Source organism: Dryobates pubescens, chromosome 4, assembly GCF_014839835.1.
Source record: "Dryobates pubescens isolate bDryPub1 chromosome 4, bDryPub1.pri, whole genome shotgun sequence".
Classification (NCBI taxonomy): Eukaryota; Metazoa; Chordata; class Aves; order Piciformes; family Picidae; genus Dryobates; species Dryobates pubescens.
The window spans coordinates 12,908,682-12,935,060 of NC_071615.1; the positions used below are offsets into that span (position 1 = coordinate 12,908,682).

A 26,379-nucleotide genomic window follows, 5' to 3' on the forward strand; every position below is an offset into this window, starting at 1 on the left:
GTGTCTTCTATTGGTTACACACATAAGCATAGTCCATGTACATGTGTTGCTCCAGGTTAGCTATGTGCTTCTGTGCCATTTGGAGTTAGCTTAACTTTTCTCTCTACACAAGGTCCTTTAGCAGAGTACTGCACCAGAAGAAACGGCTCTTTGGTTTCTCCTTCACCCACAATGCTTTCCTCATCTTCGGACTGGGTTATCCTCTGCAGACGCAAGTAACACCAGCAGCCCAGTATCAAGGCACCAAGAGCTGCAATAGCAATCAAAATAACAATAACAGTCACCACTCCAGTGGTGGGACTATGATCCATAGACATGGTCAATATTTCAGATTGTTCTGACTTCTTTAAGAAGATTCTTGTCTTCACTGTCAGGCTTGCTGCATCTTTGAACTCCTGCAGTGGAAAAGACAAGATACTTCAATGAAGTGCAGTTTTACCATATTCAGCAACATCATGTTGATGGTTGGTATCCTTCGCATGACCTTGCAGCCCTACAGTACTTACTCATTTTAACCTACTTTTTCAAACTGCCTTTGAAGATGCAGGTTTCCACAGTAAGCTAAAGCAAATGATAGATAAACTTATTTCAATTGCTGACATATTTATTGAGATAGCACACAGCCTCTGAAGAGGTAACAGTTTCCTAGAAAACAGATGAAACAGACTACAGAATTTACACAGTTCTAGGATTAGTAAGGTAATTGCAAGTGAAAGTCAAGGCAATTACAGTGCAGTATCTTTATCAACAGAACTCAAGCTGAAGACTCAAGTTTATTCCATAATCTGTCATGGAATGGCAGACCTGTACACACTGCCAGTCACTTCAGCAAGGACTCATGAAAGATCAGTTCAACAAAAGGGCCATTAAGGTTCAGCATCACATAGCTGATTTGCGCATAACCTGGCTACACTTCCAGCCTTGTAAAGTCCTGCAGACCTGATTTCGTCCAAATAAGTAGAATGGAACAGGGTGTACCAGACATCCCCAGCACAGCTGTGTGCCCACTGCAGCTGGAGAGGTGTATAATTCTGCAATGCTTATTCAACACAGTGATCAGCTGAGTGATTAAGAATGACTTACATGTAGGTTTTTCTCTCAGGGCATGTCTGAACTACAGTACTATTTGGTCTAGACAGCAGTACAGCCATCAGCATAAAAGATGGTTTACCTTGCTTCTCCTGCAGGCACTGCATGTCCACATCAAGACTGCTTCTGCAGCCTGCACAATTGCTAGCCATAATGAAACCTAGTAGCACTGTTCCCCCACAGCAGTTTAGTGCAGCACATAACCTTACATTACAACTAAACAATTACTGTCACCTAGAAAAACAACTTAATACAGGAAACTAGCATTGTAAATGCTACCCCTTTGCTAGATTAAGTGAGTTGACAAGCTATACAAGGTATGAAGTTTTGCACATCACCATTCTCTCTATCACCAGGATCTTTTGGCAAACTTTTTAGACCTCAGCATAATGACTGCTTGTAAAGGTCTGTACCTTGCTGGTTTTCAGAACAACTTTGGAAACAAGATGTTCAATCCAGGTAACAACCTACATCTGTCTGGACTATAAGAGACCGCATTTCTCTCTCCCCACTTGTAACAGCCACGGACTGCAGTGGTCTCACTTTGACCTGAAAAACAGATCTGCAAGTTTCTATCTGAGGGAGGAATGGGGATCTTTAAGGGTGCAGATATCTTCAGCAGTCCCTTCCAACCCCTAACATCCTGTTATATCCTGTGACAGCTTTGTTTCTTTATCCTCTGCTCTCGCAAGTACACTCATCTTGGTCAAGCCAGCTCCTTCTAGAATAAATTCACATTAATCATTTACAAGAGGACATATTTCACAAATATCTTTTCAGGCAGAAGGTTTGCTCCTAACTTTATGGACAATGAAGACTGGACTTACCCTTCCAGTCTAAGGGGATCATCTGTATTTAGTAGCACCAGAGCCCTTTAAGACAACTGAGATGTTAACAGTTGTAGATACAGACAGGAAGTTGCAGGACCTGTCCTTGAGGTAGGGTATTCCACATGAATGCTCATTGTTTACACTAGAAAGTTACTTCTAGTTGGATTAGGCTCTCTTGTCTCAGTGATTGTGCTTTATGGCAAGGAAAGTATTAGAGATTGAAAACTAGAAACCCCAGGATATGCAAGACAGATCTATTAAACCGTTTCTAGTCCAACCATTTCTGAGTACAACACAGCAACTTGCAGATTCCTCTTAAAATACCTTTGTCTGCCAAGTCAAAGCCTAAATCTCTGGATAGTATTCCATGAACCTTCTAGGAAAAGGATCCTGAGGAGTCATCTTAAGGTTCAAGGGCACTTTCTCAAGGCACTTCTTGGTGAGATAAAATGCAGAAGTTACTCCTTTTGCAGGCACATCCTCTTCAAGCAGTCTGGAGCCAGCACCCTCCATAAAGTCAGATATTAATCATCTGTACAGATCTAAAGTATCACAAACCAGCTAGTTAATGGTGCATGATTACAACTGAGATGGTAGCACTGTTACTAGCTTTGGTAGCTTTGTTTCAAACGCAGTGTTCTGGCACTGAAGGCTACAGCAGTATTGCTAGCTCATGTTGCTATTTTTCTGGCTTTATGTCACTGTGTACAGCCTCAATTCTATCCTTAGCACAATACATTTGCATGCTGTAACTATACTAGTAAGTTCTTCGGTTTCTATGTTGTTTTCTAGAGGCAGAACTTCAACTGCACTCACTGCTTTCCAACAGCAACTGACAAACAAAGGTTAAGCTGTCTCCAAAGTCCACTTCTTGATAGGAGAAATATTGGATACTCTAGATCCCCTTAAATAAATCTAAAGGACATTCTAACTGGCTTTCAGACTCACTTGCCCTTAAAGCATAGCTGAGCTCAAAAAGCCCAGGAGCACACCAGCAGCACTGACTTCATTTAGCATTTTTTACTCTCAGGCATTAAAAGCTGTAGTTTCTGATCTTCAAAGGGATTCCTAACACCATCCATATATATTTGGTGGTGCTTGTAGTGCTACATCCCTTCCCACCACACTTGCTATCAAAGCAAGCATCAGAGCATATTTACTCATTAAAAGATTACTCAGACTGACTGGTGGAAACTACAAATAGCCTATCTCAGTTCTTACAGCAATCAAGCAGTGAAAACATCAGCTAGAAACCATTTTTCCATAAATAACTGCTTCTTTGTCTTAATACCATCTTCTACTCAGAACTTCATTTGTGAAGGGTTTGGTGCTTTGGGGATTTTAATCCAATTCAGAAATTGTAAGTAAAGGACAAAGTTTAAATTGCAGAAGGCTGCTGGGAGACAAATTGAGTGCAAAGTTGGCATTAGTTTCTAAACTGAGTTTTCCGTGATAATAGGCCTTCTGCTGCAGAGTTCACTGTCCTCATCCCTGCAGACATGTTTCTGAAAAGAAATACTCCTACCACAGAAGCCAAAACTATATGAAGATGCTTCAGAAATTAATCTAGTATGTTTGGGTAAACCATAGCAAAGTCCTCAAGCAGTTATGTTCAAGGTCCAAGTATTAAATCTTTGGGCTTTGGTTTTTGTGGCTTTGAGGGGAAAGGTGAGAGTCAGTTTCTATTACAGTATTTTACCTACAGTAAGCTGGATGGGGCAGGGCAAAGGAAATAAATAAAACTACCAGAGTGATCTTCAGCTTACAAAAGATTAAAAAGCTTCCATGTTAAGGCCTTTAGAAGTAACAGCACCTTACAGTACATGTTACTAACTGTAAAAAAAGTCTTTTCCTCTATGTGCTAGTAAGTTTAAGTTTGAGGAATGCTGCATACTCATCATTAAAGCATCACTATTGCAAATGGAAGATGAGAGGAAAACCCTCTGGGAAAATCAGAGCTGTAGTTCTATCACTGGCACATGAATGCGTACTGTGTCCACACTACCCAGCCATCGTTAGGCTTTAATACAGAAGTCCTCCAGACTTCACCACTTCTGATACAATGAGATCACTGTTATTCTTAATTAACTCCAGTTATTGTCACCCTTTCCTGCTAAGGCCAAGTTACTGCACAAACAGGAGTTTGGCCAGAGGCTATTTTAGAAGCTGGGAGCTCTTAGTAGAAACTTTCAGTTCCAGTCTCCTTCCAGTCCTTATTACAGTTATGATGAGGAAAAGAGCAAGGAAGGTAGCTAAAAGAGGCTTTTCTGTGGCTAATTAGTTATGGACAGTCTACTAACAACTTAGTATTCAAGCAACTGCTTGAAACACTAGAGTGAAAGCCAATACCTAACGGCATTAACACAGTAGTACCTTACACTTAACCAAGAATCACTTTAAAAGCTTTACATCAAGCTAAGCCACAAAGAAATTATTATTTTACAGAACCCAGCAAGATGAAAAGAGGGGAAAACAGCAGTTTAGGAAGTTTCTCAAACACAGCATGCAACTGAAAGAGTAAGCAGAGCTTCTCAGAAGCATGTGCATGGCAAATGCAAGGTTTATGCTGTAACTGCCTAGCAGGCAAGTCAGTGAGTGTATGCAAAACTTGAAGCACACTTCTGGTGTTACCATGACTTGTACTTCAGAGGCAAGATCATGTATGCTTCAGAGACAATTGGATGGCTGGCAGACCATCTGCCACACTCTGGATTTGTATTTGGCAGTGTCATATCCACATGGAGCTCTGACAAGAGGTCTGTCCTTGTAAAAGGGTCATTTCTAACATTCAGTTACCACAAGTAACATGCTATGTATATCCTGTAGCATAGCTTAGTTCTTGAGATATTAGAAAAATTGTGGAGATGGCAACACTAAGTTTGCTGATGGAAAAAGCTTTTTGTATTTACACATTCAAGGTAGTTTTCCAGACACATGGTTTGGGGTTTTTTTAATGACTGTCTAGCAACAGCTATATAGCACTCATATGCTTCTAATATTCAAGCACTTTTTATAATAATCTCCAACCTTCAGACTGTAAATAACTCAGAAGTCTGTCATATACCTGTACTGAGTAGCTTAACAGCTCAGGCTAGGAATCCTCTACTCAGTTTCAGAATCACCTTATTAGAAAAGTGAAGGGCACACTGGGTTTGGATCTTCTTGTCTGGCAAGTCTTTCTTCTCGCTCCTCCCCTAGGGAGAGGGATCACATTGGTCTCTAGAGTCCCTTTTGCTCTTGGCTTTGCAGTTACATAACAATGCCTAACCATTAGCTGCTGGTACAGGCACCTAAGGAAAGATCTGATACTGTTTCACCTACCTGCTAATCAAGACACGAATATTAGAAGCTGTTCTGAGTGCTTCAGGGCTACTTAAAAGCAACATCAGATGCCTAAATCTGTGTTCATGTCGAGAAAAGGAGTGCGAGACAGCACAGTACACTGCAGATGCTCAGAGGAAGAAGCGATATTCCCTTGGAGCAACTCACGTTACCGTGAGCTCCCAGGACTGTCGATACGGTGGTTGGACTTAACTCCGTGCCACGCACGTAACTCCTCGCACTAAGCTCTGCGGCGCTGAGCCAGCGGGGACGAAACTCTGGGGCCGAGGGAAGAGTGGGGGGGGGGGGGCACGACCCACGTCCACCCCGATGCCGCTCACCAGCCATGAGACAGTGCCTTGTGACTGCAGCGCGGCGGTGACAGCTGCAACCGCACCGCGGAAGGGGCAGGAGCCCGCGGGCGGGCGACAAGGTGGCACGGGCCGCTCGGGTGAATGGAGCCAGAATCGCCGGCCGAGCCAGGTCGTGCCGGGGCAGCCCCGAGCCAAACCCTTGGGCCCGCGAGGTGCCCAGAGCCGCTCGGCAGCGAGACCACCTCCCGGGCGCGGACACCTCCCGCCGGACGGCCGCAGACAAAGAACGACTCCGCCGCGGCGGCGCTCGGGAAAAGGCGGCCTGAGCCCCGGCTTGAGGCCAAGAAAGCACAGGCGGTTCCTCTGATGCTCCCGAGACTCTGGATCCTGCTCAACACGGAACCCTGCCCGAGACGCGGCCCGCGTCCGCCCCACCAACCCCGGCTCACAGAACAGCGGGCCCAACCCCACCCGAGCTGTTGGGCCCCGTATGGCGCCCAGCTGAACCTCCCCTAGTCCCTGCACCGATGCTGCCGCGCCCCCAGCCCCGGGCGCTCACCGTCAGCCGCGGCCCCGCCGCTCACTGCCACCGCGGCGCACCCACCGACGCCACCGCGGGCGCGACAGTTCCTTTGCCACCCGCGCCGTCTTATATCGGGGGCCGGGCGGCGCCGCGCGGCGGCCAATGGGCGCCCGGCGCGCAGGGCCCAGCCAGCAACAGATGACAGGCGGGGTGGCGGTGACTTGGCCCTCCTCTCCCTTTCCCTCCCGTGGGCTGTCCTGCCTCGTGAGGGTTTCGCGGGTCTCGGCGAGCACGACCGGAGAGCCTGAGGCAGGCGAAGCTTGAAGAAAGGGCTCCCCTGCGGCGCGCACCCCCTCCTGGCGCCGCTCTCGCCCGCCTCAACCTGCAGCCCTGCCCAATGGGGAGCCGAGGGCGTGAGGGAGCAGCGACTGGGCGGGAAGACGCCTCCCGCTCTGGGTAGCCCTACAGCACGAGGGTGTAGGAAGTGAGGGTGCCAGACCTGTCAGCCTCGGCTCCCTTGCCATCCTCCGTGGGGGCAAAATCCCTCAGCTACCTCCCTGATTCCGCGAGAGGCTCTTTATCGACTCGACCAAGTGCAGCAATAGGACAAGAGCTCTGTCACCGCCAAGGCCACCCCAGAACCACCGTGATGCTTGGTGAGCGCTGACAGCCAGCGGCCGGCCCCGACCAGGCCATCCTGCCCTGAGCATATTGACAGTCATCCCTGACTCTCAGGTAGGGAGTCTGTCTCAAACATCTAGTATGCTGTCATTCCCAGTATGTCCATTATATTTAATAATTCACCCCCTGGTGGTGCAGTGGCCATGTAAATGTATTAAGAAATTGCCTAATGTAGGGTTTCATCACCCTTCTACTGAAGCTGGGCCTTAATGATGCCACAGAATGAAAAGGTGACAAGTATTGCAACAACTCAGACGTAGCAGAATTGCTGGTAAAACAGATCCCAACTGGTTTGAGGTTCATCTAAAGTCTGAAGGAAGTTTGAAGGAACAAATCCTGACAAAAGATGAAGTTCAGAAGTTCCTTTCACTTGTATAAACAGTTGTTTTACAATATAGATGCTGGTTTATATCAATGTCATGGTTTAATCTCAGTGGTACCTAAAGCCCACATGGCCACTTTCTCACTCTCCCAATTGAATGGAGGAGGGGCTCAGAAGAGTGTGAGAAAACTCGTGGCTTGAGATAAAGACAGCTTAATAGGTGAAGCAAAAGCCATGTGTGCAGGCAAAGCAAAACAATGAATTTATTCACAACTTCACAGCAGCAGGCAGGTGTTCAGCCATCTCCAGGACAGCAGGTCTCTAGCACCTGTAGCAGTTACCTGGAAAAACAAACACCATCACTCAGAACATTCCCCCACTTGCATCTTTTTCTCCCCCAGATTTATATGCTGTTATATTGTCTGGAATAATGCTTTGATCAGTCAGGGTCAGCTGCATTGTCTCCTGTACACCCCCAGCCTACTTACTGGTGGGGTGGTATGAGGAGCAGAAAAGACTTTGTGACTCTGTGTAAGCACTGCTCAGCAATAAGAAAACCACCCCTGAATTATCAAGACTGTTTCCAGCACAAATCCCAACACAGCCCTATACTAGCTACTTCAAAGAAAACTCTATCCAAGCCAAAAGCGGTGCAACCATGTACGATTTTTCTAGGGAGTAATTCTTCCTTGCACGTGTCCACCATGACCATGTGACAGCCCTAATGGCATTGTTCCTTTCCATTCTCATTCCATGAAAATCTAGCTATGGCCCAGTACCAAGATGAGTGCTTCATCTCTGCTATTTGCTCTCAAAGCTGCCCAGACATGAACCATCTTTTGCCTGGAAGCTGTACTGCTCCACTCACACATTTTGGCCTCTCAGGAGGCCATAGTAAAATGACAGGTAATACATAGGCTGCTTCCAAATCCCATATAACCAGTTTACAGTATTAACAGAGAAGCTTTCTTGTAGTGCAGACTGCCCTAAGCACACCATCTTGTAGTTTTGTTTAATTTAAAATGTACAGGGGCTTGGAATGCCTAAGATACCACAGCTAATTAAGAACATTTTAGAGAAGTTTTTGGTTAATGTAAAATTAATGTTTCATTCAAGCTTTGGCTCTAATTAGCATAACACAGTATCAGTTTCTGCCATCACAGAAGAGATGGTAAAGCACTACTGAAAAATCCTTAAAAGTTTAGGATCTTTTTTGAAAAGAAGACCAAGCACTAACACTGGGTTACTTTCCCTTCTAGTAACTAATGGTCTGGATTGTCTGGCAAAGCACTATCAGCCATGGCAGTAACCTATCTTTCTGTTAAATAAGCAGATGCAGAGGTAGCCTTTGGACCAGTACATTAACAAGTTGTCTAAATCTCATTTAGGTATTTGAGTCTCTATGGAGATGCCTCTTTTACATAACCATGGATGTAGACTCCACTGTATATCAGTGTCCTAATCCACTTCAGTGAGAACGGTCATGCCCTTTTGTACAAAAAGCATGAATGCAATTATGACAGATAACTGGTAAAAACCATCCAGCAATAGCACAGCCTTAAGAGAAGATCAGCAATCTCTTCTGGCACAATTTGAAAACTTTTTGCCTTTGAGAAACTTTTGATAGTGATTTTGTAACTCATGTTTAGTAAATTGCACAGAGAACAAAGCAGGTTCATTCACATCAGTTTCTTGTCTTTGCAAATGGGCTGCTTGATCTGCACCGGCTTATAGCATGGGAAATTTCCACTCTACTATCTATCTATGATAGGTGCAAAGAGTAGACATCTAATGAAAGCATTTGCTTCTGCACTTAGTGAAAGCAACTGCCTGATGTTAGTAGAGGAACTAGAGGTGATTCAGAGATAAAATGGGGTTTGAGTGATGCAAACAGGGAAGGTGGAAGTGATCTGGAAACCTAAACTCAGACTGACAAATCAATTCAGACAGTTCCATCTAGTGCCTTAGTAACTCTGGCCACCTTTTTTTTTTTTTTTCCCCCTGCAAGGTTCCTGGCAAATTTTGCCTGGACATTGTTGTTTACTTTTCTGGGATCCAGGAAAATAACCCACAACCTATGAAACCCAGGAGAGGAATATTGCATCAGAAAATCAGAACATTTAACATAAACAGTATTTAATACATGAAATAGCTATTTTGTCTATTAGTGGAAAAGACTATTACATATAGTAGTATGACTATGAGTAATAGTTTTAGCTGCAATTAAGATCTTTAGATTACTTTCCTGAATACCAGCAATTACTCACTATACTAGAAGCTGAGCCATAAGCTGTTCTGATGCTGGTTTTGCAAAGACCTTTGTTCTCCTTTGCATTCCTGCAACTAATCTAACTGTAATTTTCCCCTCTTCCTTTTACTTTCATTGTTTTAAGCCTGAAATAATGACATTTTAGCTCCTTTTTAGGATTAGGTGTACTCTCCCACTGAAAAGCTGCAGCTGGACATAATCTGAATTTATTCTGCCCTGAAATAACTGCATTATGCTATGTTAAATCCTATATTACAGACTACATGACATTAGCTACATTATAATTATTGGTAGTATTCTATGGCCATTTTAGACAGGGGTAGCAGGGCTTTAGAGGATGTTAATAGAAGTCAGCTGTGATAGGTGGTACCCTGGTCACTGTGTGGAGGACCACATCTTCTGAAGAAGACCAGAAAGCTGCAAGGATAACTAGAGTTCAGTGTGTGACTCTAGGGAAACAGATGCTGTGCTGTTGCCAACACATGCTAATCCTTAGCAGAGAGAGGATTTGGGGACAAAGGAATTCAAGGTGGTAAGCATGCATGGTGAGCAATGCACAAGAAGTGCACATTTGTGCTTGACTGTTTTGCAAGCAAAACTTTACATCCTTCTTTCATCAGCTAAGATGCTTATATGAGCAGTGCCAACTCCCTCTGAGGTTCAGGGAGGGCAGAGCTGTGAGTGCCTGTCCTCCAAGTCTGTGGGCAATTTGCAGAACAGCATTTTCTCTGGTCACCCAGGGTTTATAAATCTTTCTTTTGGGAAATGCAGGTTAAGTTGTATATATCAAAAGTTCAGTGTAAATTTGATTTTTTTTTGTGTGTGGGGTGTTTGGAATAACTCTAGTTTAGAAAATCCTTTCTTGCAACAGAATTAATGCACTGGCAAAGCTGTTCCCTACAAAACAGTTTACAGTAGCTGTAAATCAAATGTTTTCCAGGCACTACACTGGCCGCCTAGCAACCATGATACAGTAGTCTTGCCACTAGCCATCCATGTGTGCAGTCCTGTCAGATAAAGAGACCCACCAGTCATTAGTCATTAATAAGAAGATATCTTTTTTACAATACAAAGTGCCCTGCAGATTCCCCAGGGTGAATGCACAAGATTTCAAAACAGCATTGCATTTTTCTTTAAAAAACCCCTCCTATACTGTGTCCCTTATGGTGAGATCTCCAGTCAGCAGTTATTCCCTGCAAGGCAACTTCTGTGGGAAATCTTTGAATTTTTTCCTTCCACTGTATTTCAGAAAGTCATCATCTTTAAAGCTGATATTAATTGCTTCAAGAAATCAGATCACCTTGCTACAGTGAAAAGTCTGTTAGCATTTAAATACAATGAAGTAATTTCTCTTGTACCTGTCTGTTCCCTAGATGTTCTTACACCCTACCTGAGTGGCTGCTCTCCATTTTAGAGAGCTCTGTCTCTTGAAGAGTCTCATCTCTACATGATGTACGAATATGTGGCAATTTCCTTTTGTCCCTTTAGGCTTGTGAAGGGTCAAGAACTCTGTGGTGAGAATATTAGCAGGAAAAACAGAATAGGCGATCTGAAGGATAAGAAAAAACACTTAAAAAGCTGAAGGAAAATACAGAGCGTTGTGAGACAGTGACAGTACCACCCTAGCAACTTGTGCAGTTTATCCCAAATGTGATAGTGCCTTTCCTTTTTTTTTTTTTTTTTTTTTGATGGTGTGTGTTTGTTTGTTTGTGTTTGTTTCTGGTTTTGTTGTTGGGGTAACATAGCTATGGAAAGACTCTGAATGTAGCTTCATGTGGGATATAGGATATCAGATATTAAATTATTCTGAAAACAGTTTTCTGGCATCAGGTACACATTATTTTAACAGAAAAATCAATGACATTTGCAGGCATTGAAACACGAAAGGTGTTACTAAGGTGACTTTTACATCTGTGAACAGTTATAACTGCAAACAGTTTTGCTTTGTAATATGATGTGTTGTTGCCCTTGGAACTTATTTGCTATCAGATATTTGGGTAGGGCTGTGTTCAGTGTGATTATTTGTAACTCGTATTTCCATTCCAAGTAATAAGAGGGTACTTCTGTTTGCTGGAGTGTTGATGTCATCATCAGATAAGATGCATATAGCTTAGGTTTTATTAATAGCCTAAATAGTTTTCCAGTGTTTTATTCAGATTGCTACTTGCTACTCAAGCCTGTGCAATAGTGCAGAGCACCTTCAGCCCTTTGGTGCTCATGTATATGTTTCAAAGATGCATTCACCCTGGCTATGATCTTGAATAATATAGAGGAAAATTTTAAATTAACAGCTTTGATGGAGTTATTATTTCAGCCTCTTATGATGCAGACAGGTCTGACATGATTTTGCTGTGGTTCCTCTGATATATGATTGTGATGGGTTATGCCCATCCTGGAAATGGGGGGGGAGAGCTTGTGAGAGCATTGCCCTCCCTGCAGGGGGTTTTCCCCCTGGAAAACTGAGTGAGTCTGTTCCATTCCCCCTCCCTGTCCAGCAAGCCTATAAAAAGGAGGACACTAGCTATTAGCTCTCTTGGCCCCTGCCTTTGCCTGGACGAGAGGACTGCTGGCTCCCTGCTTCTCTGCCACATGGTCCTCCCTGCTACATCCGCGCCTCTTCAAAGAGACTGCTTTTGTATTCATATATTTTCCCCCATCCACCCTTGTGAACCCTACCTGTTACTGTTTTATATATATGTATATATATATATGTACACTTTAAAGAAAATTCTTTACCTCTCTATTTCCAAGTGGACTCCAAATTATTTCTTGGTGGATTGCGCCTTCCCTTTCTTTTCCTCTCTATTGGGAAAGAGGAGGGGGGAGCGGGGGAGGGATTCTCAGCCTTCCCCCATCTGAGCTCTTAAGTCCCAGTTAAGGCTCAAACCACCACAATGACCGAATCATGTATTTTCTGATTGCTTAACAGCATCTTATTTACTAAATACAGATCAACAGCTGTAACTGTGATATCTACAATGTGCTCAGATGGCTGATAGGAATGAAATGTAGATGGTGGGTCAAAACATTAGAGAGTGTGAGTGTGATCTCCAGACTAGCACACAGTACAGTCCAGAGGGTTGAAAAGCTTAAAAGAAACTGTTGGGAAAATCTATCATACAGCTCTTCAGCCATTCAAATACTATTTAGGTTTCTTTAAAACAGACCAGCCCAAGAACTGTTTGGAATAGAAATCAGCTTATTACCTAGAGGCACAAGGGAATCCTGCAGTTTTGCCTTTAGCTTGTGGAAGTTTAGACTCCGACAGCCAGTTCTGAAAAGAATCAAATTGGAAGTGACATAAAAGGTTACCACAGACCCAACACAGCACTTATACCAGGTTTCCAGCTGATTTCAAGACACTAGGAAAGCCTCCTAGACACAACTGATACCCTTTTCTTTACAGTGCTGGGATGAAATGTAAACTGATCATTCTAGACAAACCTGTTTTTTACAGCTGAGTTAATACAGAAAAAGCTTTGTAAATGGAAATCTGACATCCAGAGCGTCACTTACAGACACTGTTGTGTTGATGTGCCAAGAATAGGAAGGAGTTTATTCTGTGATAGGAAGATGCCAGACAAGGTAGTTGGGGAGAGGTCCCAGACACACAGGTCTATCAAGTCTCCATTTTTTATTACTCTTCTTCATGTTCAGACTCCTCATGACTCCTCGTCTTCTGTAGTTAACTGTATCATCTCCTCTGTTGTGCTTATGAGGCGTTGGGAGTGCAGCAATACCAGCCCTAGTCCTGTTACGTATGGTGAGGCCATAACAAGTGCTTCCAGGCACTGCCTCTTGCAGTTAGAATCACTTTGTCTAGGAGAGTGTGCCCAGGAAAATTAAATGTGTAAAGTTAGTGGGCATTGATTTGTTTCAGCAATTTCTTCTTGCCTTTTTGCTTAAGTGCCTCATCCAGTATCTTTATCTACACACTTTCTTAGTGAGGAAATGAGGGCTGAAATGCTCCCAGTGGTGCTGTTCTCAATGGCTTTTAGTTCTTCCCATCATTTTGGAAGCATTTTGGGTCTTGAAATAATGCAGCCAGTCTTACAAACTGTTACCTCCAGTATGAGTAGTACACAGGTTTCAGAATAAACTGCAAGAGAACTATTTAAGTCTTACTTTTCTTGGTGGTGACTATCTGACCCCTACATCCAATGTCTACCAGCATTCCTTAGCAGTTTTATTTGATAAACAGAAACCCACAGATAAAAGCAAGCAACCAAATAAGAAGTATGTCTGATTGCTCAGAGTTCTAAGACACAGCCTTACTGCACTATAGGCTCTGCTGAGAGGCCTGCAGTGACACTTACTGGTTGAAAGAAGCTGGTATCACAAGGTCAAGATGAGTCAGGATTCTGTAAAGTACTCTTAGATTTGAAGGTGACAAAAAAAGCCTGTACGTAGCTGGTTTGTCCAGTAATCTGCACCATAGGACAATTAAAAGAGTTTCTTTAGAACCTCTGACTTTTCCTTTCATTACTAATTATGTATATGCAGGCCCTTTACTGTGGTTTTCTCCTCTATAGTTTCTTTTGTAGAAAGCTAATGATTTGCTCGGCAAGTTGTTCCAAATAACTTCAAAAGTTGCCAGGAATTAGACAATCTCTTTCAGCTTTCTTGTGCTTATTCCCACAGGAGTGTATTTGAGTCCATACCGCTAAGCTCAGAAACCCATAAATCAGTACGTTCTTGACAAATTACTCTAGAGAGGGGATTAAAATGCTGTTTAAAAATAGCAATACTAGGTTATTTTCTTCCAGTTAAAGAGTTACCTTGAGTACTTTTTCAAGATTTCTTTTGTAACTGGAAAGATAGGATGAGTACATTGAAAATAGTGAAAACTGAGATTCTTGTCTTTCCAAGGGCTTGAACTTAAAGACAGTCGCAAGCTGCGCCAGGGGAGGTTTAGGCTGGAGGTTAGGGAGTTCTACACAGAGAGAGTGATTGCCCATTGGAATGGGCTGCCTGGGGAGGTGGTGGAGTCACCATCATTGAAGGTGTTTAGGAGGAGACTTGATAGGGTGCTTGGTTGCATGGTTTAGTTGATTAGATGGTGTTGGATGATAGGTTGGATGCGGTGATCTTGAAGGTCTCTTCCAACCTGTTCTGTTCTGTTCTGTTCTGTTCTATTCTATTCTATAAGACTGTACAAGAATGCTTGAGACAGTAGCAGGAGACTACTATCCTAAACCCAGCTGCTAACCTGCTTTTTCTGAAAGATACAAGTCTTCAACCAGATGTGACTAAATTGTTCTCTATTTCAGTATCTGGCATTAGTATCTATCTACTATAAGGAATTTCAAATCTCAGTGAATTTCTGTTCAGGATAGTATTTTAAGTATCCTCTTGTGTAGGGAATGCAGAAAACCTTTTCAAGTAGCATCTGAAACCCCTTCTAAAACCCCTTGAGTTAAGTCTCAATCAATTTTAAGATTTTTCTCCTTAGAGAACAAGCCTATATTAGGAAAGATTGGACAAACTCTTGAAAACAGAATTGAGGAAACAGCAGACCAGCAAATTAGACTCATGCCTTTCTCTTAACTGTATCTGACAGCAGTATTTACAGGCTGCTCATTCTGTGAAGTAAGTTTAATAGTTTACTTCATGCAGATTTGGGCCTAGACCATAGCTGGAAGACAATATTTCTGGAGAAAGAACCCCCCCAAAAAAACCCTACATAAATTGCAGCAAATCAATAGATAGTGCTTGGCTGTTTTTGTTGACGTGGAGTGGCTGGGCTAGTTTGTTGATACAAGCCTCAGTCTCTGCAGGTATTTCAGCCAAGTGTAGAATGAATGACTGCAGATAAGGTAGCAGCTCTGTGTCACAACTAAGTTTTCAGTCACATTTCCACAGCTTGTGATAAAAAGTCTTACCCAAATCTATACAGGGATTGCGTGTCATGGTCTGGTAACTAGTTGCATTGCTTCCCACCTCTGCAGTCCTGTATGTTCTGGCAAAAATATTTTTATTCCAGTGCAGGCTGGGTGTCTATCCTGAAATAAGATGACTTTTTACCTTTCAAACTATTTTGCATGTGTCAGAAAGGTGAGAAAAGTGGGATCCTTGCCTGCACTGCTTTTAAATAAAACAGTGATTGTCACACTTTCAGAAGATTAACAGCAAGATTGTGAAAGCTCTTTGCATGTTCTGGTAGCTGTCAAGAATAAATTTGCTAGTCTGGTTTTTCAAATGTGAGAATACAAATGAATGTATAGTGGAAATAGCACCTCCTGCTTGGCTGTATATGACAGGATTTGCTGCAGCTACTGCATCTGTGTTTAGCAGCCACACAGTGTTACATTGCTGCCACAGAACATTAGCAGTTGACACTTATTCCCAGGCTGTGTTAAAACCACTTACACTACTTCTAAGATAGCAGTGTAGTGGACTGTGTGGAGCCGGGCACATTGTGTGTTCACAGTAAAAACTGGCAGAGCAGTGAGTTTTGGCACCAGCTGAATGGTACCTGGACTTTAATACATTCAAACTCCCTTTTCAGTTCACATCAACATGTAGTTCTGCCATAGTGAGTGGAACGTACAATTAGATGGTATCCTGGTTTTGCAGCCAAACTGATGGATCCAAAACCATGGATGGGATGTTTTTAGTGTCTTTTTTTCTGTTGCACTAGATGACTATTGATTGTGTATGTAGTTCTAGGGTTTGGGTTTTTTTCCTTTCCTCCAAACTTTAGCAAAAACAAATCTGTATTTGCATTCTGATTACATAATACATTGCCTAGTAAAAATAAACACCGCCTGTGTCTCTCTCTGTAGCAGCAGCCAGTGACAGAAACTGTGGCCCACACTCTTATGTTGGCTAATTTACTGTATGAAAATGCAAATCAGTAAGTGGAACTCAAGTGAGGGTCTTCTAGTGAAGACCACTTTAAAAATTATCCAGTGTAAACCTGTTTTTTTCTTTTCTTTCCTTGCCTTTCTCTTTCCTTTTCCTCAGCCAGAACCTTTACTGTGATTTTATAAAGCTAAGGTGATGGTGCCTATGCAAACAGCAGAAAGGATTCAAAGCTGGTTTAACTGAGGAGCAGTGGGATTTTTACTCACTCAGTTTTGCATCTTCCAGGTCACTGCTTTTAGCACAATTTTGTTCAAGTAAACATCCTGTGACATGATGCTTCTTCAGATGGTATGTGCAGTGCTATGCAAATTCAAGTGTCAAATTGAAAGCTTGGAGCTATGTATGAGTAAAAGTACATCAGAACAGTTCCTTAACCATGTGGATGAATCAACTTGAAATACTTCCTCATGCTGTGCAGCAAGCCTTTCTATCCTGGTGCCATAGAATCTTTTAAGCAATTCACCTGTTTAAGCCTTTCAGACCTGAGAATTAGAGATGGAAGAAGATGTTTGTGGTGTCCAGTAGAGTCACTATGAGATTTACCTAGGTTCTGAGCTTGTGAAGAGCGACAGAGTTTGGGTCAGGAACCCATTTTTGCACACCAATAAAGACATGCTGTCAAGACAGCAGGCTCAGAACTGTCTGGGAGCCCTGGAGTGTGAGAAGAGCCAGTGCACCATTGCCTGCACCTGGCTGTGGTGCAGCATATATGCCCAAGGCAGATGGACACCTGGAGGGATGCTTGGTGGGGGCACAAGTGTTTTGTGAGACTGTTGTATTTGAGATAATGCTTAGTTTCATCACACATTGTATGCTCCTCTAAGTGCTGCCACTTGTGTTTCATAGTGGAAGGGGAAAACCAAAGTGAGGATCACAGATTGTGTGATTATATTCTATTACAGCTTGCAAAGCCATAAAGGAGATGCTACACAGTTTGGGTGATAATTATCACTTATTTACATTTCTTCATAGTACATTGATCTTTTTTTTTTAATTTATTTTTTGACAATTGAGCTCTTTTGTAAGAGGAGTCTTGAACTCACTCTGTTCCACTCTTTTCAGGGCAGACTAAATATGTTCCTATGCTAAATGTGGGGTTTTGCCCTCTAATTTTCCACTGAGTTCTGATGTGACTTAATCATACCAATAAACGCAGTTTTCATTCTTTTTGAGATACTGCAGTTCCCCTTCCTGACAGTGTTTGCTTCTCTTTTCCCATTTTATGGGCAGAGAAGAGCCTATACAAAAAAGATTAAGAGCTGTGATTAGCACACTAAATTACTAGATACACTTAACAGTAGCATCAGAGATCAAGAACTTGGAACTTGTCCATCAGGTTGTTTGGTTGTTGCTGAATCAGCTTAGATCATAGTTTGAAAATTGGATCAAGCAGCCCTGTTTTTAAACTGAAATTTTTGTTAGACTCTTCAGTTGAGGGTCCTCCACAAAGACCTTGACTCTTCTTGAAAATACCATATTTGATACCTCTGTTTTCTGCTGTTGTTACGTTCCTTACATACAGTTTAGTATATGAGCTAGAGGAATCACATGAACTGCACCAATGCAATACATGTGCAATAAGTGAATCAAGGGCAAAGAATCAGTGCAATGAGAGACTACAAAGAGGTAGCAGCACAATGCCAAATAGCAAAGATGCGGGAACACTGCTGCAGCATTATGTTATCTGAAGTAGCTTCATAGTTTGCTGACAAGTCTGGTATCTGCTGTCTCAGGGGAAGGATCTGTGCATTCCCTGCTATATGGACTGGCTGCCAGAGCAAGATTTCATTGAGACATCTCATAAGATCTAATCCTGCAGAGACCTTGCCCTGATGTAATAGATGTGGAGAAGAAAATATGTAGCCCTCAGCTATATTATGCATATACCTGCAGCTGAAGATGAGTTAACTATCTCTCTGACAAATTAATTGGTCTAGAAGATCAAAATATTTAAGTACTATTGAAAATGCTGTTATGTAAAATGAATAAAAATAACTTGTCCTTCTTTGAATAGCAAAGTCAAGGATTGCTTGTAGGCTAGATTAGGAACTTCCCAGTCTTTACACAAGATGATTCTGTTCTTTTGAGTGAATTTTAAAACTGATTCATTGAGAGAAATGGTACCAGCACTTCACTACCTATTTTTGAAAAGATTTCTATCCAAAACTATACTTTGTATTTGAGGAGTTTTGCCAGCATCGCTTTGAAAAGTTGTGGTTGCAGCCATTGGCATGGTTCATGTGATTCCTTTAGCTCACGTACTGAGCTGGATACAAGGAACTCATCAACTGTTTCTGTGCATTTCATGTTGAATGTGATCTTCTAAAGAAGAGGAATTTGCCAGCTGAGACAGCATTCATTTCTTGTTTTCCACCTGCTGTTTCTGACTTCAGGACAAACTGCAGAGAATTTTTGTAGCAGTCCAAATTACTCAATAAAACAAACATATGGAAGTGTAAGCTGCCCAAAGCATATCCTTTAGTAGCATTTTCAATGCAGACCAGAGAACATGGGTCTGGAAATGGGGCATGTTTAGGAGGTTTTCTGACAGTGAAATTACTAGTGATATTACCAAGGCTTCTAGATGGGATCTATTCTCTGCAGTAAGAAATAGCTGTGAGGAAGGTGACTATGACCAGAGAGACATTTTGTGACTGAACAGACCCTGCAACAAACAGCAAAAAAAGTCTTTTTGGCAAAATGATGGAATATTTTACATAGTGCTGTTTTTTGAACTTGTCACTTTTATACAAGTTAATGAGGCAATATTACCCACACATCTAGAAATTTTTCTTCTCTTTTGTGTGCTTAGTGTTCAGTGTTTGCAAACTCTCTGATCTGTGCTGAAAAGACACAAGTGTTGCTGCACAACTTATAGGGGAGTTTCTGCCTCTTCCTCAACTCCTCTCCACAGCACAGGCCTTTACAGGACAAATTAATTTACAGCTGTGGCAAACAGCTCTTCATTTTGTGTGGATATTGCATAAATGAAGATAAAGGAAACTTTTTCTAATCTGTGGAATTGTAACTATAATAATAGTTACCTGTTCTTTTATTCATTCTCTTCAGATTTTGTTCAGGGATGGGTTTTGTGCCTTTGGTAAGAAAATTCACATTTATATTAATTAACACTTTTTCTATGAGGTGTCCATGATCTTTAACAGGTTAGGAGAAGTGCTGTCTCTAATACACTGAAGAAAACATTCTTGAAAATACCTGTACCCAAACATTACTTGATCAGATGTGTCTTGTGACTATGGAGATTTTTCCAGACTTAGCATTAGAATGAGATGTCTTTATCTGCTGCTGCATCTCTTTTTGTGTATAAAGTCTTAATAAAAGACAGGTTTCATCTGAGAGAGCTTGAATTTTAACACCAAATGAATTATTGATGCACCAGCACTTACACAAATGGAACTGCCATATGTTAATATACTGAAGAGGAATTAAATACTGGCTTTTAAACTTTCAGAGAGGATGCAAAAAAACAACAAATAGTGCATTAGAATCCTGCAAATGTTGCTCTGAGATTAGGCATTTAATATATTTTTATAACTTCTGTTAAAACAATTCAGCTGCTGTGTGATTCACTTAGTTCTTGAAGCAGTAGCATAGAATTTACTATAAATGTTAAGGTCAATAAATGTTTTAATTGGCCCAGCTGAAAGACTAATACAATTGATCAACTATATGTATGTAGTGATGCTTTTCCTTTAAGTGTGACTAGAGACAAAGCCATGAGAAGAACTTTTAGAAGAAAATGTTCCATTTTGTGTGCAGATATAAAATTAAATGCATACACAAGCCTTTGAAGTAGGCAGAGAACTGGTTGTGGTATAATTATGCAGCTTCCTTTCCAGCCCTTCACCCTTACGACTGCCCACACTTGCTTGGAGACAGATGAGAACGGGGAATGGCTTACAGGTAGCAGCAGATTCAAACTCTATTAAAAAGGACAATTAAGTAAAGCCAGGTAAAGGATGCCCTCTGCACGCAATTGTGTTGTTCATTTGGCATAACTGGATCTAAGTCTTAGCTTTTAACCTAAAAATAGGTTGCAGTAGCACAAGCTGAGGGGGAGCTTTTAATCACTTGTAGACCCAGATTACCATAACAGCAAACCCTCTCACATGCTACTGAAAAAAAATGGAAAAGAATGGTTAAATTTAGTGAAAGTAATTGGCTTCATAGGAAATGTATGCCTTGATTTTTGTGACATGGCAGGCCTGAATGCTTGCAAAATTAGGAAGGCAAATTCCTAATTCTTCTAACATAAAAAAGAAAATAAATTCAAAATGAAGATCAATATTTTGTGAAGGGGAGGGAAATACAACTTACTGTTTTATTTTCACCACAGTTGTTCAAACAAAATGGAAACAGAGGCTATGGAATTTGTATATTTCTAAAATGTGCAATAGCATTCAAAATTAATAGTGTCACATTACTGTGATGGGGAATGAACTTGTGTGCTGCTGTGCCTAAGATACGGTTAGACTGCTGACATCAAAAGAAGAAACACAGTAAAAACGTAGCACTTGTGTGCTGGATGAAAAATGATTAATTTATGAATCCTCAGCTTTGAACTTCTGACTCCCTTTGAAGTGTCAGTTTTCAAAATGCTTTCCAGAGCGCTGCTTTTATTTAGGCTATCCTCTCCACACTGAACACTGAGTGTAGTGTTTTGACTTTTCTCTGAAATACGCCTCTGATGGGAAGTGTGGGGACAAAAGAGAAGTAGAACTGTTCTGAAGTGTCTGCACCAGCTAGGGAAATGCCAGAAGACCACTTCAGACAGTTCTGCAACCTTTTCATCCTGATAAGCCCAAGTAGAAAAGCCATTTCAGGAACCTTAAATTCAGGCTTTTCTGTCTTTCTCTCCATGTGAATACTGTTACTCAGTAGTCTGCAGTTGCCTGCACAGTCAGTCTTCTAAAATACTTAAAAATATTCCACTGAAACCCTGAATGTAATAGCTATAAAATCCAATGGATTTTCCTGTATTTGGCATTCCCTTCTAGGTGCTTTTGTGAAATATATATTTGTAGCTTACAAACCATTCATCTGTGACTGCCTTTACCACTTTTAATTTATAGCATTTTTAGGGGAAACCTGTCTTAAATTTGGATTAATGATCCATTTGGCTCCAGATACATACCAAATTAATTTCACTAGCAGTAACTCCCCTGAGTAGTTGTGCTGAATTTCATAGTTAATATGCATGATAAAGAACATTTGTGTTCTTTAAATATTATTTATATTGAATTTTTAAAATAATAAGTTGTCTTTTTTTAAAAAAAGGAAAAAAAAGTTGGCACATATGTGTTTTGTCCATCTACAACTTGTCTGGAAATTTCACAGAAAAGATACAAGGTTCTCAGAATGTATGTTTCCTGCAAGAAAAGGACTGTGTGTTTTCTGCTTTGGGTGCCTGCTATGGAATAAATGTTTACAATTTAACATAAGTTATGGAGTCCTAAAATTTGCATGCAGCTCCCCAGTGAATGTCTTACTAAAACCATAGTATGTTTTGCATATGTGCTGAATGTGCTTTCCCTCACTTCTGATGCACTCTGGAAAGACTATTTACAGAGAGCTGCATACTGATACCTCACACCTACCAGATCATACCATAAACAAATGGGCATCCACTTTCACTATTATACTCTTGACAAGAGAGGTTAGGAAAGGGATATTTCAGGCCATAACATTAATTTATTTGTCAGTTTCCTTTTATAAAAGATTTATAACTATGTTTCCATGTCTTCAAACTCCCTCACCAAAAATCTAGGAGGTTGCTCTCCACTGCTTTCCTGAAGGAAGTAAAAGAAGTAGAGGTACACTAATGCTGTTATAATCACTTCAAAACCAGAAAAAGCTAGCTAGTTGGGGATGATTGAAGCAAGTTAAAACCCCAAACCATCCAAATTTGCTTTCCCATTAATTCTTTTCTCTTTTGTGCTATATTAATGAGTAATACCAAGAAAAAGAAACTGTACTTCCTGAGCCCAAAGTATGTTTTTATACGTAGGTGAGTTATAAAACCTCTAAAATAGGAAGCTGTTAGAATAGAAATGCTGACATGAATGTTACTGGAATGGCCTGGCTGGAAGGAACTGAACTGAAAGTTCTTTGAAAATAATGAGGAGTTTAAGTACTGCTGCAATAACACAATACCAGCATTTTAATTTTAAATGTTGTAAGTTGAGCAGCCAGATTTACTTGATTTTCTCTAGACTGTTCTGCACTCAGATCTCCTAAGGCTCTTAATCCTAGACTGCCTGCAATGACCCATAGCTGCCCTGGATAACTGCCTGCCTAAATGGGTATAAGGAAGAAACTATGTAGCATTAAATTTAAGGCACAAGGTGCAGCTTCCTAAATAAAAGGATGCAGTTCTGTTACCTATTGAGTGAAAAATTTCACATGCAAGAACAGAAAAACTGCTATCTGCCAGCTTCTCTAAAGAGAGAAGACACTCACCAACCTATCCCTCTATATTTCTGCAGCTGGTTCCTTTTGAGGATGGTATGGCAGTCCTAACCATTCATCTCTGTACTGTGGCACTAATTAAACTAACTGGTACCATTTTTAATCCAAGGTTGTGCAGGAGCTGGTTATAGTTTCATAAATCCAAACTTTGATTACATTCAAATAGACTATTTATTTTAAGGAAACACAAAGTCCCTCATCTTATGCTTTTATTACCTGCACTGATAACTATCTAAAGTAGCAGATATATAACTAGGTTAAAAATATAGTTGTCTTACAATGTTTCCAGAAAGATTTAAGGTGTCTATTCTGTGCTGGATAGACAATGTGCAGTGAACCAGATGACCTTGTGCCCCTGTGGTTGTAGTCCAATGTCTGATTGTGTGCTTGCAAGAAACTGCTCAAATAGGCATTCAGTCAATTTCAAATAATTTGATAATAGCATGAGGATTTTCACACTCAGAGCACACTTTTGAAGAAGGGCTTAAAATATTGGCACTGGCAGAAAGGGAGATAAACTGGCAGTGCCTAAGGAAGGATTAGCATTCCCTTTCCTGTATCTATGAGTCTATGACTCTATGTGAGTCAGCTTTAGCTGATTTGTCCTTTTACTCTTTAATATTTGCTTTTGCATTTTCATTGATATTGAGCCCTCAGTGGGCAGAGAGAGCAATTAATTCTTCTTAAGGCTCTGAAGTAGGATGTGGCAGCTGAAGAATAAGAATTGATTGAAAGGCCGCACAATTCAGCCAGCCAAGGGGGCTCTGGGGCTGTGCTGTGACAGCATTGTATGATACCCCAGAATATCCACAATGAACAGAGCTGGTTTCTCAGTCCTTTGTTGGTGATGCAGATATCCTGGCGATTTTGATGGCTGCCAGATCTCATTTCCTATTCACAGAAAAATCAACTATGCCAAAAGAGTTAACGCTCACAAAGGTAATGTAAGCTGCAAGAGTTCCAAATGACTAGGCTGACAATCAGTTCAAGGAGAGGCATCTTCATCCTTTATATAAGAAACTGTCAAATCTGAAACCTTTCTTAAAAAATACCCAAAACAAAGCCAAAAACGTTAATGTTAAGAAAAATGAGTACTTTGTAGCACAGGATGTGAAAGCTAACCATTTAAAATATAACCCCCAAACCCCTTCATTGTTAAATTCAACAGACAGACAGTGACTCTGCTTATTAGCTAGGATGATGACAGATTTTTCACTGCAGGCTGCTGACAAGCAATCCTGCTGACACTCCCAGTTGGGTTACACTTGCTTTATGGGATGCTAGCAGCAATCATTGCTCTTCACACTGCTGCCTTCCTTTTTGGCCAATATGAGCTTTGGAATCTTATCACTGCTTCTAGCCATGCTTAAACATCCTGCCTCACATGGAGCTGCCCTGTGGAAGCTTTCAACAGGCAGCAGGGTGCCAAGGAGAGCTTTGTGAGGGGAAATCTTGTTAGTTTTGTGGTTTGTGATGGAATTCTGAACAATGTGACAGCAATTTTTACATGTGGGGAAGAGTGGGGCATTTCAGCTCCTGCTTCTTCAGTGCAAAGGTAACAATTTAAAGATGGAACATTTGTCTGAAAAAATATAGTTGGGATAACGTTCAGTAGTGTTCATTATTTTCAAGTGGTAATTGTCATCACTGTAGGTTGAGAAGATGCTTTTCTCATTTTTCCCACTCCTGCTGCCATTTGCCCAAACCCTTCTGACAGGCCAGACTTCTGTATCTTCATACCTTAGTCTCTAATATCCGTCTATAACCTATTTATGGGAAAAATTCTTTGCCTTCTTGTTTCCCTGCCACATAACCATCTGCAATTGCTACCTCCTAATAATTTTGTGGCTAGGGCATTCTGTGTATGAGAAGCAAGAAAGCTTGAGAATGGATTGAAATTTATTAGCAAGAACTGCCTCCCCACTGAGCCAAGCAAGAGGAAAGTTGCAGCGTTCACTTGTGGCACTGTGCACTGACATTTTCAAAAATCCTATTGAGAGCACCAGGTGAGAATTTTCATGCAGCTACATTCAGACTTGTACACACAATTTATTTTGAACTGATGCAGGATTGGCTTCAAGTTGAACTCAAATGAATGATGCAAATTAGTGCCTGGCAGCCGGGGACCTCAGCAGCTTCAGAACTGACTGCCCATACAGCCTCCTGTTACTGCGAAGGATGCAGTTCCTTCACTTAGGAGGATATGAAAGGTAACTGAATTATAATCAAGAAAGAAGTACTGCATTGCAGGGGGCATTAATTCCCATACTTGTCAATAACATCAGCAAAGACCATACAGACTAAATAGACTACATCATACTCCTGAAGCTGCTCTCACTAGATACAGTTGAGACAGCTCTTGCACAAATGCAGGGTCTATAAGGCTCATGTTATCATTCAATGTGTGAATAGCCCTTCGGATTGTCAATATGTATTCACCTTTCTTGTGATAACCTGTTATTATCTCTGTTATTCCAGTAAAATGAATTCAGCTTCTGTTCATTTGTGTAAATGGTAGAAATCAAACTATCGGTCACAGCAGTTTAAAACTTTGCATATAAACACATGCAAATGGGAAGCACCTAAGAGGCAACTGAACTGCAGAGAAAGAAGACATCTATAGTCTATAGTTTGTCACTGGCTGAATGAATAGACAAGAAGTGGGATTATAAAGACAAATTTCCTTCTAGAGCATACAAAGGAGTCTCATGAATCAGTCAGAGGAGGTGGTTTCTTTAAACAGCAAGACACATAGAACCAGAATCATACAGGTTGCAAGACAGCTTGGTAAGCCTCTGGTCTAATGCATCTCTGGAAGCAGGGCTTATTTCAGTTTTAGAGCATATTGCTCAAGGTCTTTTCCAGCTGAATTTTTAACACCTTTCAGGGTATTTCACATAATACCTTTCAGAGTATTTCACATACATTTTCCTTGCTGCAACTCGAGACTATTGATTCTTGTGCAACTGTTGTTTTCAGCCACTCTCACAGTTGCAAGAAGTGTTTTACCTCAGTAGCATATCAGAGCTCTATACCTTGCTCTGTGCAAGCTAGTGGCCTGTCTCCAGTTAGTATGTCCACTGCAAACCCTTAGATTTTGATTAATATTACTGTGATCCTTTAGAAGAACGCAGAACAGCAAAAAGTAATGGACTCAGAAGGTTTCCAGAAGTCTGCTAATTAATTTCAAAGAGTAGGTATTGCAGTTCTTATTTGACAAATGATTCCTTAGTTTGTACTAGACTGCCCATTTGATCCCTGATTTTAAAAGATTCCCACATTAACAGTGTACTGACCACCTCAAAGGAGGAAGCCAGAGTCATTCTTTTTCTCCGTACAGGAAAGAAGTCAAGGTTGAAACACTGGCAGTTCAGTGGTACATGTTCTGGTTGTAAATATTGCTGCTTATTGCTCAGCCTCCTTTAAATGTGCTGTAAAAGGCCCCAGCAAGCTACATGTATACAAAAACTAATGTGGTCAATAACTACGTTTATTACTAAGCACTTAGCTGATTTGACTCCCACTTAGAAACTGAAATACACATTTATGTCCATAATTTGCAGGTTTGAACATGAGTTCAAACACCATCAGCTGTTTCTAGTCTTTGTTGTAAAGACAGAGGGAGAAACTGGTTTGAGATTCTGTTCAAAATCAGTTCTTGTTTAATCTGATAT

The 26,379-nt window shown here is 41.2% G+C and overlaps 1 protein-coding gene across 3 annotated transcripts; it reads right to left on the reverse strand.

Moving 5' to 3' along the window:
- Position 1: 1 nt before the first annotated feature.
- Positions 2–6,196, reverse strand: SNN (stannin). Of its 3 annotated transcripts, XM_054180612.1 has the most exons (3): positions 6,114–6,174; positions 4,984–5,108; positions 2–395 (listed from the first exon to the last, which is right to left on the reverse strand). In XM_054180612.1, the coding sequence occupies exon 3, from the start codon at positions 315–317 to the stop codon at positions 57–59; it is 261 nt and encodes an 86-aa protein (XP_054036587.1). In that variant the 5' UTR covers positions 318–395; positions 4,984–5,108; positions 6,114–6,174; the 3' UTR covers positions 2–56. The 3 variants fall into 3 exon arrangements, with proteins under 3 accessions (XP_054036587.1, XP_054036586.1, XP_054036584.1); XM_054180611.1 differs by lacking the exon at positions 4,984–5,108 and having other exon boundaries at positions 6,114–6,196; XM_054180609.1 differs by lacking the exons at positions 4,984–5,108; positions 6,114–6,174 and adding an exon at positions 2,244–2,460.
- Positions 6,197–26,379: the final 20,183 nt, after the last annotated feature.